Source organism: Salvelinus fontinalis, chromosome 25 (genome assembly GCF_029448725.1).
Source record: "Salvelinus fontinalis isolate EN_2023a chromosome 25, ASM2944872v1, whole genome shotgun sequence".
NCBI classification, from domain to species: Eukaryota; Metazoa; Chordata; class Actinopteri; order Salmoniformes; family Salmonidae; genus Salvelinus; species Salvelinus fontinalis.
The window spans coordinates 33,948,967-33,965,265 of record NC_074689.1 but is presented as its reverse complement, the minus strand read 5'-3'; the positions used below and the strand labels follow the sequence as shown (position 1 = coordinate 33,965,265).

Below are 16,299 nucleotides of genomic sequence, written 5' to 3'. Positions count from 1 at the left end.
CAATCGGTAATCTGCATTTTTGGATGCCGATTATGGCCGATTACACTGCACTCCACGAGGAGCGCAATGTACGCGAGTGCAGCAAGGAGCCAAAGTAAGTTGCTAGCTAGCATTAAACTTCCCTTATAAAAAACAATCAATCTTAACATAATCACTAGTTAACTACACATGGTTGATGATATTACTAGTTTATCTAGCGTGTCCTGAGTTGCATATAATCGATGCGCCTACTTCGCCAAACAGGTGATGATTTAACAAGCGCATTCGAGAAAAAAGCACAATCGTTGCACCAATGTACCTAACCATAAACATCAATGCCTTTCTTAAAATCAATACACAAGTATATTTTTTTAAACCTGCATCTTTAGTTAAAAGAAATTCATGTTAGCAGGCAATATTAACTAGGGAAATTGTGTCACTTCTCTTGCGTTCGGTGCAAGCAGAGTCAGGGTATATGCAGCAGTTTGGGTCGCCTGGCTCATTGCAAACTGTGTGAAGACCATTTCTTCCTAACAAAGACCGTAGTCATTTGCCAGAATTTTACATAATTATGACATAACATTGAAGGTTGTGCAATGTAACAGCAATATTTAGACTTATGGATGCAACCCGTTCAATAAAATATGGAACAGTTCCGTATTTCACTGAAAGAATATATGTAACGTTCGTTCTCCTCGCATGGATCGGACCAAAACGCAGCTTGTGGAGAATACATGTTTGTTTTATTAAACAGAAGACGAAATGGAGAACACTGACAAACTATACAAAACAACAAACGACGTCAACAGACCTGAACATGAGAACTTACAAAACACGAAGAACGCACGAACAGGTACAGACTAAACAAACGAAACAGTCCCGTGTGGTACAAACACTGACACGGAAGACAATCACCTACAAACAAACAGTGAGAACAGCCTACCTAAATATGGTTCTCAATCAGAGGAAACGTAAAACACCTGCCCCTGATTGAGAACCATATCAGGCTAATTAGAAAGAACCCAACATAGAAACACATAACATAGAATGCCCACCCAGCTCACGTCCTGACCATACTAAACAAAGACAAAATAAAGGAAATAAGGTCAGGAACGTGACAAACGTTTTGTTTTCGAAATGATCGTTTCCGGATTTGACCATATTAATGACCTAAGGCTCGCATTTCTGTGTGCTAATTATATTATAATTAAGTCTATGATTTGATATTTGATAGAGCAGCCTGACTGAGCGGTGGTAGGCAGCAGCAGGCTCCTAAACATTAATACAAACAGCACTTTCCTGCGTTTGCCAACAGCTCTTCACAATGCTTGAAGCACAGCGCTGTTTATGACTTCAAGCCTATCAACTCCTGAGATTTGGTTGGCGATACTAAAGTGCCTATTAGAACATCCAATATTTAAAGGTATATGAAATACAAATGGTATAGAGAGAAATAGTCCAACAATTCCTATAATAACTACAACCTAAAACTTCTTAACTGGGAATATTGAAGACTCATGTTAAAAGGAACCACCAGCTTTCATATGTTCTCATGTTCTGAGCAAGGAACTTAAACGTTAGCTTTTTTTTTTTTTTTTTTACATGTCACATATTGCACTTTTACTTTCTTCTTCAACACTTAGTTTTTGCATTATTTAAACCAAATTGAACATGTTTCATTATTTATTTGAGACTAAATTGATTTATATTTATGTATTATATTAAGTTAAAATAAGTGTTCATTCAGTATTGTTGTAATTGTCATTATTACAAATTTATATATAAAAATCGACTGATTAATTGCTATCAGCTTGTTTTGGTCCTCCAATAATCGGTATCGGCTTTGAAAAATCATAATCGGTCGACATCTAGTTTCTACGGACGAGCTTAGTTAGCCAACATTGCCATAACATCGCCTACAAGTGGGATCTGGGATTTCTATTGGAAATCAGTTTGTGCCTATCTTCATACTATACTGTCTTTGGTGACAGAGCCCAAGTGGGAGGAGTCCTCAGGCACACTGTAGGTTGAGAGTGTGGTGAGGGGTGTGTCTTACCTTGTAGACCTGCCCGTAGGTTCCATTTCCCACCAACTCCACTAGCTCAAATATACCAGCAGGGTCCTGGAGGGAGCAGAGAGCAGAGAGCGGGAGAGAGGGAGAGTGAGAGTGAGGGAAGAGAGAAGAGAAAAAGAGAGAGAAGTTAGTCAAGCATTGAAACTCTTTACTCAAGAATTCAGACCCTGTGGAATCTGGGACCCCCCCACACACACACACACACACACACACACACACACACAGTAAGAGCGCACACACACACACACACAGTAGGACTTGAGATCTATAGCGCTACACTGTGACTACATAGACTCATAGAGAGTGTGTGTATGTGAAAGCGAGAGAGGGGAAGAGAGCAAGAGAGAGATTGAGAGAGATAGGGCAGGGAATAATGGAGTTGAAAATCAGCCACATACTCCCAGATGGGATTTGCAAAAAAAAAGTGACATTCCTTTTTATTCAAGGTCAAACAGAAGCACTTCTAAACCTAGAACACTGCTCTAGAGACAGGTTGACATCTACACACAACCTCTTTGTCTTTTAACTAGCACCACCACACACATAGATGTCTCCTCACACGTGTGTGTCAGAAAGGAGAAAGCATTGGAGTCATGGGTTGGCGTGAGTGTGTGTGTGCATATGTGTGTGTATGTGTACGTTAATAGCAATGTCAATATGAATATTGTGCAAATTTTCTTGCTTCATACCACTCAAGTTATGAGGGTGTCTGGAAGTTGATTCATGTATTAGTCTCCTCATTTAATCTTTGATCTCTAAATGTCCCAAGATATAAACAACTATCAGGGAGTGAAGCCCCAGACACTTCCCATAGGACATGGTCACTAACCCCTCTAGATGAGAGCATTAGATTAAACCGTAATTAAACCGTAAATATGAGATTATGAGAATATGAGATTATGGGTGCTATTTTCGGCTGGCGTTAAGGCGGCGCCAGTATCAAACGCACGTTAGTTTACAATTTCGTCATGTAAAAACTGACGCACTGGCATTTTCTAGCCCTAATGCCAGGTTTGTTAATTTACCTGTCTTATATCAGCTCGGAAATATTTGGGGTGTGTCCTTAAAAACATGATCCAAAGTGGTAATTTCAGGTAGCGCTGATGGGAATGTTTAAGACCAACCAAAATCTGGTTTTAGATGTAAATTTTGACAGAGGAAGCGCAGCCTAACCCGCTGTGACGTACACTGCCCATATAACTATAGTAGCCTGATGTACATGGTATTTGATTTTTTTGTATTTTATTTGATTAAAAACCAAGCATAGTCTCCCCTCACAATGAAGGCTTTTATTGTATTCATTAATTTTGTACCCCTGCTCCACTCTGGAGGCCCAATGAAGGCTTTTTTTTGGTCTGCCCAATGCAATCACGAAGTATAGTCAAGACTGTTGATAAAGGGATTGGCTCCTGAGACCGCTTGGAAATAACTGTTCATCACCAAAGCTTTAATAAAATATAAAGTTTGAGAGGAGTAAAACAGTGAGCCGACATTCCTTTTTCATCTGTGCATTATAGGCAGCCCCACATTATTTCAGCCAGCGAGGTCCCGTTTCGGATATGCATAAATCCCCCCAAACCATGATGTAGGCTACGTGTCAACGCCCAGCATGAAAGGAGAGATGAGAACCTTATTTATAAATTATCTATAACATGTAAAAAATGGCTTGTTTTCCGTTTCATATGTTCAAAGCCCAAGCCCTCCCTTAGGCCTACAATAAAGATGGCTGGTTCAACAGCAATGACTGTCTTTTTTATCCTGCCGGTTTAATGATATCATTACATTTAAAATGTATTTCTTGTCGTTAAAAAATAAAAAATAAGACTTGTTTTCGTTTATTTTCATTACAACCAAACTTATTAGAATGATTCCCCTTCCTGGTATTATGGTGACAACGTCCGCGGTGCTCTTGCAATGCAACTTCTGGAGATGTGTGAACGTGATCTGTAATATGGTTCAGATTATGTTAATAAACATAGGCCTATTTGGAAGCAGTATAACGGTGTGTGGACATTCTCCCATTTTATTTATATTGGATCTTTGTCCAGCTACTGTGAAAGTTTGGATGTGCGTAAAACCCTCCATAGTCTGCGTTGTTTTAATATTATATGCCCACGGGGAGAAATTATGGTACCTGTAAGTGTGACATAACAAAACAACTTTTTAAAAATAGGCTAAGAATTTAATTCTAATTATTTGTTCTCTTTTTAGGCCTTATTAATAATGAATGTAATCTTGCTTATTGACAATGTTTGTCATGTCCTTGCTCAGCCATAATGTAATACAGTAATACAATACAGTAGGAGCCCCTATATCAGTGCTAATACTATTGAAGCCATGCAATTACTTAGACTGCAAATGGGTTCAAGTTAACATATTTAGCAAAGATAGGTCTACATTTTCATACTTAATTTATGTAAACTATAATGGACTAAACTTAGAATTGAAGTTGATTCCAAGACGATACATAAAAGACTGTAAATACACAACTTAAAGCAACCACACTTGGCCATGGAGCAGGTTCTGATTGGGCAGTGAGGGGCCAAAACTCGACACACAGGAAAATAAATAAAAACTATAAATAAAAATGTTTACTACACAACAAACATAATAGGATAAAAAACTAAAGAATTACAATATAAACTGAACGACTAAAATGCACCCTAAGAAAAACCAAGCTAAAAAGGTGTTTTAAGATCTCTTTTAAATATGTCCAGTTTCGGCCTCCCTCAGGTTCACTGGCAGGCGATTACAGAGGCTGGGGGCGTAGTAACTAAACGCTGCCTTCTCCATGCCTCTTGGTACTAGGCTTCGGGATAGTTAAAAGGCCAGTGCCAGAAGTCCTGAGGGACCTACTGTGTACATAACTTAAAAGTATGTCTGATATGTATTGGGGTGCACAATTATGGATTTAAACCAATGGAGGAAACTTAAAATTAATTCTAAAACTAACACAGCCAGTGCAGAGACCTTAAAACCCGTGTAATGTGTGCTCCCCGTCTGGTCTTGGTCAGTACCCGTGCTGCAGCATTCTGTATGTTTTGCAGTTGACCAATGGCTTTCTTGTGCAGACCAGACAGGAGAGCATTACAGTAGTCAAGCCTGCTTGTAATAAAAGCATGGATGAATCTATCTGTATCAGCCTGAGCGACAAACAGACGCACCTTGGCAATGCTCCTCAGGTGGTAAAAAGCTATTTTGGAAAAATTCCTTATGTGTGATTCAAAATTGAGTTCAGAATCCAAAATGACACCTAGGTTTTTTGCTTGGCGTTTTATCTTTATTGCCCACAAATTAAAATGTGTGGCCAGAATCTCTCTCTGTGCTTTCCTTCCAACAATAAGTATCTCGGTCTTGTTTTGATTTAGCTGAAGTTGTGAGCCATCTAAGTATTTAATTCACTAATACAGTCTAATCATTTATCAATGGAGCTAAAATCCTCTAGTGACACAGAAATGCAAAGTAGTGTATCATCTGCGTAGCAGTGATAATTAATGCTGTGTTTATTTTTTTACCCCCTTTTTCTCCCCAATTTCGTGATATCCAGTTGCGAAAAATGAATGTAAATCATTCAGCACATTATGTCAAGATCGCAGATTTTAGAGAAACAACAAATGTCGGTACATATAAGTGTTTTATATCGTCTGAAAGCTTAAATTCTTGTTTATATAACTGCACTGTCCAATTTACAGCAGCTATTACTGTGGAAAAATTCCATGCTATTGTTTGAGGAAAGCTCCTAACAACAAAACACTTTTTCCACTGCGATAAGTTTGATAAATTCACCTCTGAAGGTGAAATGTATACTTACAGTTGAAGTCGGAAGTTTATACACACTTAGGTTGGAGTCAGTAAAAATAATTTTTCAACCACTCCACAAATTTCTTGTTAACAAACTATCGTTTGGCAAGTCGGATAGGACATCTACTTTGTGCATGACACAAGTAATTTTTCCAACAATTGTTTACAGACAGATTATTTTACTGTATCACAATTCCAATGGTTCAGAAGTTTACATACACTAAGTTGACTGTGCCTTTAAACAGCTTGGAAAATTCCAGAAAATTATGTCATGGCTATAGAAGCTTCTGATAGGCTAATTGACATAATTTGAATCAATTGGAGATGTACCTGTCGATGTATGTCAAGACCTACCTTCAAAACCCAGTACCTCTTTGCTTGACATCATGGGCAAATCAAAAGAAATCAGCCAAGGCCATGGGACCACGCATTCTGTCTCCTAGAGATGAACGTACTTTGGTGCGAAAAGTGCAAATCAATCCCAGAACAACAGCAAAGGACCCTGTGAAGACGCTGGAGGAAACAGGTACAAAAGTATCTATATCCACAGTAAAACGAGTCCTATATCGACATAACCTGAGAGGCCGCTCAGCAAGGAAGAAGCCACTGCTCCAAAACCGCCATAAAAAAGCCAGACTACAGTTTGCAACTGCACATGGGGACAAAGATCGTACTTTTTGGAGAAATGTCCTCTTGTATGATGAAACAAAAATAGAACTGTTTGGCCATAATGGCCATTGTTATGTTTGGAGGAAAAAGGGGGAAGTTTGCAAGCCGAAGAACATCATCCCAACTGTGAAGCACGGGGGTGGCAGCATCATGTTGTGGGGATGCTTTACTGCAGGAGGGGCTGGTGCACTTCACAAAATAGATGGCATCATGAGGGAGGAAAATTATGTAGATATATTGAAGCAACATCTCAAGACATCAGTCAGGAAGTTAAAGCTTGGTCGCAAATAGTTCTTCCAAATGGACAATGACCCCAAGCATACTTCCAAAGTTGTGGCAAAATGGCTTAAGGACAACAAAGTCAAGGTATTGGAGTGGCCATCACAAAGCCCTGACCTTAATCCTATAGAAAATTTGTGGGCAGAACTGAAAAAGCGTGTGCGAGCAAGGAGGCCTACATACCTGACTCAGTTACACCAGCTCTGTCAGGAGGAATGGGCCAACATTCACCCAACTTATTGTGGGAAGCTTGTGGAAGGCTACCTGAAACATTTGACCCAAGTTACACAATTTAAAGGCAATGCTACCAAATACTAATTGAGTGTATGTAAACTTCTGACCCACTGGGAATGTGATGAAAGAAATAAAAACTGAAAGAAATAATTCTCTCGACTATTATTCTGACATTTTACATTCTCAAAATAAAGTGGTGATCCTAACTGACCTAAAACAGGGAATTTTTACTCTGATTAAATGTCAGGAATTGTGAAAAACTGAGTTTAAATGTATTTGGCTAAGGTGTATGTAAACTTCTGACTTCAACTGTACATTCTGAATTCTTGCTCTGATTTATCATCCAAAGGGTTCCAGAGAAAACATGAAGGGTCGTTTTGTTAGATAAAATCATTTTTCATATCCTAAAAAGGTCCATATAGCATGCACGATCGATTTTGTATTTCCACTCGTTCAATTTGAAAAGAAAGTGTATTAAAGTAAATTAATGTTAGCAGGCAATATTATCTAGGGAAATTGTGTCACTTCTCTTGCTTTCATTGCACGCAGAGTCAGGGTATATGTGTGCAACAGTTTGGGCCGCCTGCCTCGTTGCGAACTAATTTGCCAGAATTTTACATAATGATGACATAACATTGACGGTTGTGCAATGTAACAGCAATATTTAGACCTAGGGCTGCCATCCGTTCAATAAAATACGGAACGGTTCTGTATTTCACTGAAAGAATAAACGTTTTGTTTTCGATAATGATAGTTTCCGGATTTGACCATATTAATGACCAAAGGCTCGTATTTCTTTGTTTATTATATTATAATTAAGTCTATGATTTGGTATTTCATAGAGCAGTCTGACTGAGCGGTGGTAGGCGGCAGCAGGCTCGTAAGCATTAATTCAAACCTTACTGCGTTTGCCAGCAGCTCTTAGCAATGCTTGCTTCACAGCGCTGTTTTTGACTTTATGCCTATCAACTCCCGAGATTAGGCTGGCAATACTAAAGTGCCTATTAGAACATCCAATAGTCAAAGGTATATGAAATACAAATGGTATAGAGAGAAATAGTTGACGCGTCATAATTCCTATAATAACTACAACCTAAAACTTCTTAACTGGGAATATTGAAGAACTGGGATATTGAACCACCAGCTTTCATATGTTCTCATGTTCTGAGCAAGAAACTTAAACGTTAGCTTTTTTTACATGGCACATATTGCACTTTTACTTTCTTCTCCAACACTCTGTTTTTGCATTATTTAAACCAAATTGAGCATGTTTCATTATTTATTTGAGACTAAATAGATTTTATTGATGTATTATATTAAGTTAAAATAAAAGTGTTCATTGAGTATTGATGTAATTGTCATTATTACAAATATTATATATACACTGCTCAAAAAAATAAAGGGAACACTTAAACAACACAATGTAACTCCAAGTCAATCACACTTCTGTGAAATCAAACTGTCCACTTAGGAAACAACACTGATTGACAATAAATTTCACATGCTGTTGTGCAAATGGAATAGACAAAAGGTGGAAATTATAGGCAATTAGCAAGAAACCCCCAATAAAGGAGTGGTTCTACAGGTGGTGACCACAGACCACTGCTCAGTTCCTATGCTTCCTGGTTGATGTTTTGGTCACTTTTGAATGCTGGCGGTGCTTTCACTCTGGTGGTAGCATGAGACGGAGTCTACAACCCACACAAGTGGCTCAGGTAGTGCAGCTCATCCAGGATGGCACATCAATGCGAGCTGTGGCAAGAAGGTTTGCTGTGTCTGTCAGCGTAGTGTCCAGAGCATGGAGGCGCTACCAGGAGACAGGCCAGTACATCAGGAGACGTGGAGGAGGCCGTAGGAGGGCAACAACCCAGCAGCAGGACCGCTACCTCCGCCTTTGTGCATGGAGGAGCACTGCCAGAGCCCTGCAAAATGACCTCCAGCAGGCCACAAATGTGCATGTGTCAGCATATGGTCTCACAAGGGTCTGAGGATCTCATCTCGGTAACTAATGGCAGTCAGGCTACCTCTGGCGAGCACATGGAGGGCTGTGCGGCCCCACAAAGAAATGCCACCCCACACCATTACTGACCCACCGCCAAACCGGTCATACTGGAGGATGTTGCAGGCAGCAGAACGTTCTCCACGGCGTCTCCAGACTCTGTCACGTCTGTCACATGTGCTCAGTGTGAACCTGCTTTCATCTGTGAAGAGCACAGGGCGCCAGTGGCAAATTTGCCAATCTTGGTGTTCTCTGGCAAATGCCAAACGTCCTGCACGGTGTTGGACTGTAAGCACAACCCCCACCTGTGGACGTCGGGCCCTCATACCACCCTCATGGAGTCTGTTTCTGACCGTTTGAGCAGACACATGCACATTTGTGGCCCGCTGGAGGTCATTTTGCAGGGCTCTGGCAGTGCTCCGCCTGCTCCTCCTTGCACAAAGGCGGAGGTAGCGGTCCTGCTGCTGGGTTGTTGCCCTCCTACGGCCTCCTCCACATCTCATGATGTACTGGCCTGTCTCCTGGTAGCGCCTCCATGCTCTGGACACTACGCTGACAGACACAGCAAACCTTCTTGCCACAGCTCGCATTGATGTGCCATCCTGGATGAGCTGCACTACCTGAGCCACTTGTGTGGGTTGTAGACTCCGTCTCATTCTACCACTAGAGTGAAAGCACCGCCAGCATTCAAAAGTGACCAAAACATCAGCCAGGAAGCATAGGAACTGAGAAGTGGTCTGTGGTCACCACCTGCAGAACCACTCCTTTATTGGTGGTGTCTTGCTAATTGCCTATAATTTCCACCTGTTGTCTATTCCATTTGCACAACAGCATGTGAAATGTATTGTCAATCAGTGTTGCTTCCTAAGTGGACAATTTGATTTCACAGAAGTGTGATTGACTTGGAGTTACATTGTGTTGTTTAAGTGTTCCCTTTATTTTCTTGAGCAGTGTATAATAAAATCATCCGATTAATCGGTATCGGCTTTTTTTTTGGTCCTCCAATAATCGGTATCGGTGTTGAAAAATCATAATCGGTCGACCTCTAATTCAGAGTTATGAATTTATGAAAACTGGTTGTTTTGCAAATGTTGAATTTATAATATGGCTACTAATACTTGGAAAGTTAAATCAAAGTCCAAGTATACAGATTTGACGATATCCTTGCAGGAAAATGTAATATGAATGTGAATGTCTCCTTCACGATTTGCCCAAATGTACCTGAGGACTTAACACTAAAAGTATTGTAGTTCACTCATACTTCAAATTATCCATCTGAAACTTAGCACATACACCGCTGCCATCTTGTGGACACTATCGGAATTACAACCAGAGTGCTGGATAGCATTTCAAAGTTGGTGGTTGAAAAAGACTGGCTGTTTTTTTCTCTTGTATTTTCTTCTACCAGATCTATTGTGTTATATTCTCCTACATTCAATTCACAGTTCCACAAACGTCAAAGTGGTTCCTTTCAAATGGTACCAAGAATATGCATATCCTTGCTTCAGGGCCTGAACTACAGGCAGTTAGATTTGGGTATGTCATTTAGGCAAAAATTGAAAGAAAAAGGGCTATACCTAAGAAGTTTTAACACCTGCCCGCTTAACCCAGAAGCCAGCTGCATCAATGTGTTGAAGAAAACACCACAAGGACTCGCTAGAGCACGATGAGCCAAGTAAAGCCCCACCGGCCAAAGCCTCCCCTAACCCGGACGACGCTGGGCCAATTGTGCGCCGCCCTATGGGACTCCCGGTCACGGCCAGTTGTGAACCAGCCTGGTATCAAACCCGGGTCTGTAGTGACACCTCAAGCACTGTGATGCAGTGCTTTAGGCCACTCGGCCACTCGGGAGGCCAATGCTGTACTTTCTGGTAACGCTACTAAGGGGTAATATATATAAACTGAACTGGTTGGATGGAGATTGGCCAGAAATGGCTAAAATCTGAAGACTCTAGATTCCTTTTCTTCAGAACGGGTTTCACCAAAGCCGTTTTTAGTGCAGAGGGGAAAGTGCATGTGAAAAGGGATTAATTAACAATCAATCAAATGTATTTATAAAGCACTTTTAACATCAGCCGATGTCACAAAGTGATATACAGAAACCCAGCCTAAAACCCCAAACAACAAGCAACGCAGATGTAGAAGCACGGTGGCTTGGAAAAACTCCTTAGAAAGGCCAAAACCTAGGAAGAAACCCAGAGAGGAAACAGGTTCTGAGTGGTGGCCAGTCCTCTTCTGGCTGTGCCGGGTGGAGATTATAACAGTACATGGCCAAGATGTTCAAACGTTCATAGACGACCAGCAAGGTCAGATAATAATAATAGCGTGCACTTCTTCAGATATGCAATTAAAAACAGTTTTGAGGCCTCCCGGGTGGCGCAGTGGTCTAGGGCACTGCATCGCAGTGCTAACTGCGCCACCAGAGTCTCTGGGTTCGCCCCCAGGCTCTGTCGCAGCCGGCCGCGACCGGGAGGTCCGTGGGGCGACGCACAATTGGGCCAGCGTCGTCCGGGTTAGGGAGGGTTTGGCCGGTAGGGATTTCCTTGTCTCATCGCGCTCCAGCGACTCCTGTGGCGGGCTGGGCGCAGTGCGCGCTAACCAAGGGGGGCCAGGTGCACGGTGTTTCCTCCGACACATTGGTGCGGCTGGCTTCCGGGTTGGAGGCGCGCTGTGTTAAAGAAGCAGTGCGGCTTGGTTGGGTTGTGCTTCGGAGGACGCATAGCTTTCGACCTTCGTCTCTCCCGAGCCCGTACGGGAGTTGTAGCGATGAGACAAGATAGTAATTACTAGCAATTGGATACCACGAAAATTGGGGAGAAAAGGAGATAAAATGTATTTTAAAAAAATAAAATAAAATATTTAAAAAAACAGTTTTGAACAGTTTTGAAAAACAGTTTTGGGGATAGAATTGAGAAGGCAGGTAGAAGGCTTAAGTTGTGATATCACTTTCCTGAGCATGTCTGTGTCAACCAGGGAAAATAACTCCATAGTGCCTTTGCGTGGTTGTCTAGGGCTTCTCATCAGTTCTTGCTTGACATCCCTGGTCTAGGGGAAGTGAGACCGACCAGGGCATACAGGAAGAGTAAATGCCCATCTATCATGGGTAGTGTGCACAACACTGAAATCCTCCCAAGCTTTCTGCCTCTCTGTGACCTAATTTCCAGTCTCGCTGCAGATTCTGGACAAGAGCTCCGTGAGAGAGAGAGGCCAGGTGTGTGTGCGTGTGTGTGTGTGTGTGTGTGTGTGTGTGTGTGTGTGTGTGTGTGTGTGTGTGTGTGTGTGTGTGTGTGTGCGCGTGTGTAATAACTGTCATACATCTATCAGAGGTAGATGGAGAAGATAGAGAGATAACTAGTGAGGGAGACAGGCTGAGAGAAAGAGAGCTCTGCAAATTGTTTGGCTACATTTCTCAAGAGAGAGGATGAATGAGTCAATGTGCTGTTGGATGTGCCAGATTTCCACAGTCCAAAGATTCCGAAAATGTGTATGTATTTGCATTGTATGTGCATCATTCACAGCCATTGCCATATTAGGGAAAATGCAAGCAAGCAAACACACATACAGACACACACAGCATTGCCATGGTCATGTTGGGGCTTGATCCAGGTACTGCAGGTATGATCATGTTGTGTAATGACCTGCCTGTAATGAGCCTCTCATCTCACCCAGCAAGACTAAAGGCTGTCAACAGACACTAGTGCTATGAGGCCGCTGTCACTGACTCCCCACAATGTCACGAAATGGCGGAAACCGCTTCTGCTGATATCTCTAATATTATTCAACCGTGTGTGTGTAGGCAGGCTGTGTGTGTGTGTCAGGGGCAGCGTGAGGCTGCACGACTGACAGTTTAACATCTGCCACAAATACAGAGGGTGCTATACTACAGTACACAGGCCCAGGGCTCCATTACATCACGTTCCAATTGTGGAGAAAAAAAGCTTTCCGAGGATCTAAAGCGCGTGGGAGGGAGTTGCCATTGCCGAGGAGAGACGAGGAACAAATGTTCAACTCCTTTTCTATACCCCTGTATCCCCCCTCCCCTCGTTATGTCACATCGCTGTTATGTCGCATCGCTGAAGTAGGCTATAGCAGACGTCGGTTGATCCAGATTAATTATATCTGATCAGCGGATGTTGTCGCGTGCATGGCCGTTAACGATGGCTCGAGGACGCCAACCACACACAGACACACACACAGTCGGTAAGGTGAAGAGAGGCTGTCGTTAACGGGGGATGGGGCAGGTGCTCGAGACGCCGTGTCTCATTCATACTGTCTCCATTTTATCACGAACACACACACACACACACACACACACACACACACACACACACACACACACACACACACACACACACACACACTCATTCAACACACACACTCTCTTTACCCGTAGCGCTGACAGGTCTATCTCATCCAGGCTCCGGGCAGGGGAGTCGCTCGCCATGATTCTCTCTCAAAATGGAAGCTTCCTCTCCGATCATTTACCGAGAAGAGAAACCCTCTCTCCCCTCCGGCCGTTAAAGTCCCCCGTTATATCCCTGTTAGGCGTCCATTAATACTATTCCACAATGGGTAATATAATCCGTTTTTCCGTTTGATCCCGGTGGGAATACTTCTCGAGACCCCGAGGTGATCCAGGTACTACATGCTTTATAGTGGCCCCCTGCACGGGCGAATGGTGAAAACGCACACACACTCCACGAGAGAGCAGTGAGCACATTCGCATAAACACTGAGAGAGCCAAGCAAAGCGCCTGAAACAGTGTAGTCTCGCGCTCCCCGGGAGTGGCCTAGCAGCACGAGCGGCGGGCGGTTCTCCTGGAAACAGGGACGCCCACAATGTCACACACGCGCACGCACACTTGGTGTGAGTGAGAAAAAAAATACTCCATCCAAGGTTAGGTTAAGTGTTAGTGTATCTTCAGGCTAAAGTGCCATAAAACGAAGAATGTCTTTATGTTCTATAAGTACTTCATGACCTGCTGCATCTCTTCACATGGTAGCCTAGGGCATCATCATCATCCTCACTGTGTATCATCATCACCATCACACCCACTATCTTCATCAAGATCATCCTAAATAGTAGTAACAGCATCACAATCTTCACCATTATCATCAATCAACTGTGTCTTGTTTGCTGAAGTCTGTATTCTCAATTCCTGACTGTAAAACGAATTCTAGTCCTAAATAACCACAATGATGCTTGGCCAAAAACACTTTGTTCATTGCTGTGCAGGAATAAAGCAGCATTAACTGTGAGCAGGTCTTTCTTTATGCAAAATTATTTTCCTATGAAAGATGATAAACTGAATGGAATATCCTGCTACATGAACTAGATAGATGTTCACTGGCATCCTCTGGTGGAGAGAAGAAATAGCAGGAGAGGAAAGTGGGACAAGAGAGAATGGAGAGAGAGAGAGGGAGAGGGAGCGAGAGAGAGAAAGAGAGAGAGAGTAAGAGAGGCAGAGAGGAGAGAGAGAGAGAGAGAGAGAAAGAAAGAGAGAGAGGAGAGAGAGAGAGAGAGAAAGAGAGAGAGAGAGAGGAAAGAGAGAGAGAGAAAGAGAGGCAGAGAGGAGAGAGGGAGAGAGAGAGAGGCAGAGAGAGAGAGGAGGCCACAAATAGAGCTGAGAGTAAAAGGGTGAAATAGAGAGTGAGGTTGAGTGGATGAGTGATAAATGTTGGGAATTAGATGCAAAGCAGAGATAAGATGTTAAAGAGAGAGGTTGAACAAGATCCTCCTGAGAGGAACAGTCAGTACACTGTCAGTGTTCAGTCACACAACAGTGTTCAGTCACACACACACACACACACACACACACACACACACACACACACACACACACACACACACACACACACACACACACACACACACACACACACACACACACCGAGACGGATATCTCCAGCATTCCAGAGGAGTGACTGTATCAGGTGTGTCTGTGAGTGTGTGTATGTATGAGTCAATTTCTGTGTCTTAATCTGGTAGGAGCTCCAAATATGGGCACAGCTGGGTCATGTAGAATTGTTGTTGGAGTGAGGGTTTAGCAGGAAATCCATATGGGCATAGTATTAGGGGGAGGAGAGAGGGGTATAGTTTCAGGTACACAATATCAATGTCTACAGCGATAGAGTAAATTGTTACAGTTTGCTCTGAAGTCCATTATCATGTTATTTTATTTATTTATTTAGGTTCTGTATACCTGTGTAACAAATAAAAGATATAAACAATAAATAATTAGTAGAGCAAGAAACAGATGAAGGACATGAGAAGAACAAGAGGGAAGAATAGAGAAAGAGACAGGGTATGGGATTTGAAGCCATGCTTGGCTAGCAATTGCCCCACACAGCAGATCAGAATTCCATTTGATCACCTCCCATGATTAGCAATGACAGTAAACCCTGACCCTAGATCTGTGGTTGTTAAGGATATATGTGTCTGTGTGACATCCTTTATACTGTATATTAATTTCTAGTCAGAGTTATGTAATCCGGAGCATTAATTCAGAAACCAATGCTTAATCTGTCAAACTGGGCCAGCTAGCCCAGAGGGGGAGAGGGACCGTGAAAGAGACAAGAGCTGATTGTCTATTAGCACCTGTGAAGAATAACGCCAACTAATCTAAAATAGAGCGGCTCTCCAGTTGGGCTGGTCTGTGACTCACCGACAACTCTCCCCGTCAGAGGAACAAGGCAACCCCACAGAGAATTTACACACAAGAAGGAATTTTATTTCCAGAGGGCATATGATATGGACGTGGTTCTCATGTTGACGTTTATTGTCATGAATCTTGCGCTGGAGGCAGAACTGGGCGACTCAGCTAGCTGGGCCAGCTGCAAAGTCAAAATGTAATGTTAATGTTAGCAGTGTGGTTAAGATTAGGGTTAGGTTTAAAATCAGATTTTATGACTGTGGCTGTGCCAGCTAGTGACCACTCTGCAGAACTGCCTTCAGAACAAGATTCATGACAATAACTGCCAACCTACAAAGAGTGATATGAATGAAAATACTATACATAATAAACATAGCATGGCAATGCATGGTTAACCAGATACGATAGTGGAAGAGCAATAATAATATGGACTGTATAAAGTGATAGTGGCATAAGCAAAGGGCTGTATAAGACAAAGCCTAACGACTATGAACAACAACACAGAGATTGTAACTGTACAAAGTAAATGCACAAGTTACAAAAGTAGCACCAACTGTCACGACTTCCGCCGAAGTTGGTCCCTCTCCTTGTTCTGGCGGCGTTCGGTGGTCG

General features: G+C 42.4%; 1 protein-coding gene across 11 annotated transcripts in view; it reads right to left on the bottom strand.

Annotated features, from left to right (window-relative positions):
- Positions 1 to 13,858, bottom strand: part of LOC129823215 (TRAF2 and NCK-interacting protein kinase-like) — a 69,570-nt gene extending 55,712 nt beyond the window's left edge. For 7 of the 11 annotated variants that reach the window (XM_055882076.1, XM_055882078.1, XM_055882079.1 and 4 more), the window contains exons 1-2: positions 13,423 to 13,855; positions 2,036 to 2,101 (exon numbers count right to left, since the gene is read on the bottom strand). In XM_055882076.1, the coding sequence (XP_055738051.1) occupies positions 2,036 to 2,101; positions 13,423 to 13,479 (123 nt within the window). In that variant the 5' untranslated portion in view covers positions 13,480 to 13,855. Of the gene's footprint in view, positions 1 to 2,035; positions 2,102 to 13,422 lie in introns of all 11 variants that reach the window. The other 4 variants (XM_055882081.1, XM_055882082.1, XM_055882084.1 and 1 more) reach the window with 3 other exon arrangements.
- Between the last annotated feature and the right edge of the window lie 2,441 nt (positions 13,859 to 16,299).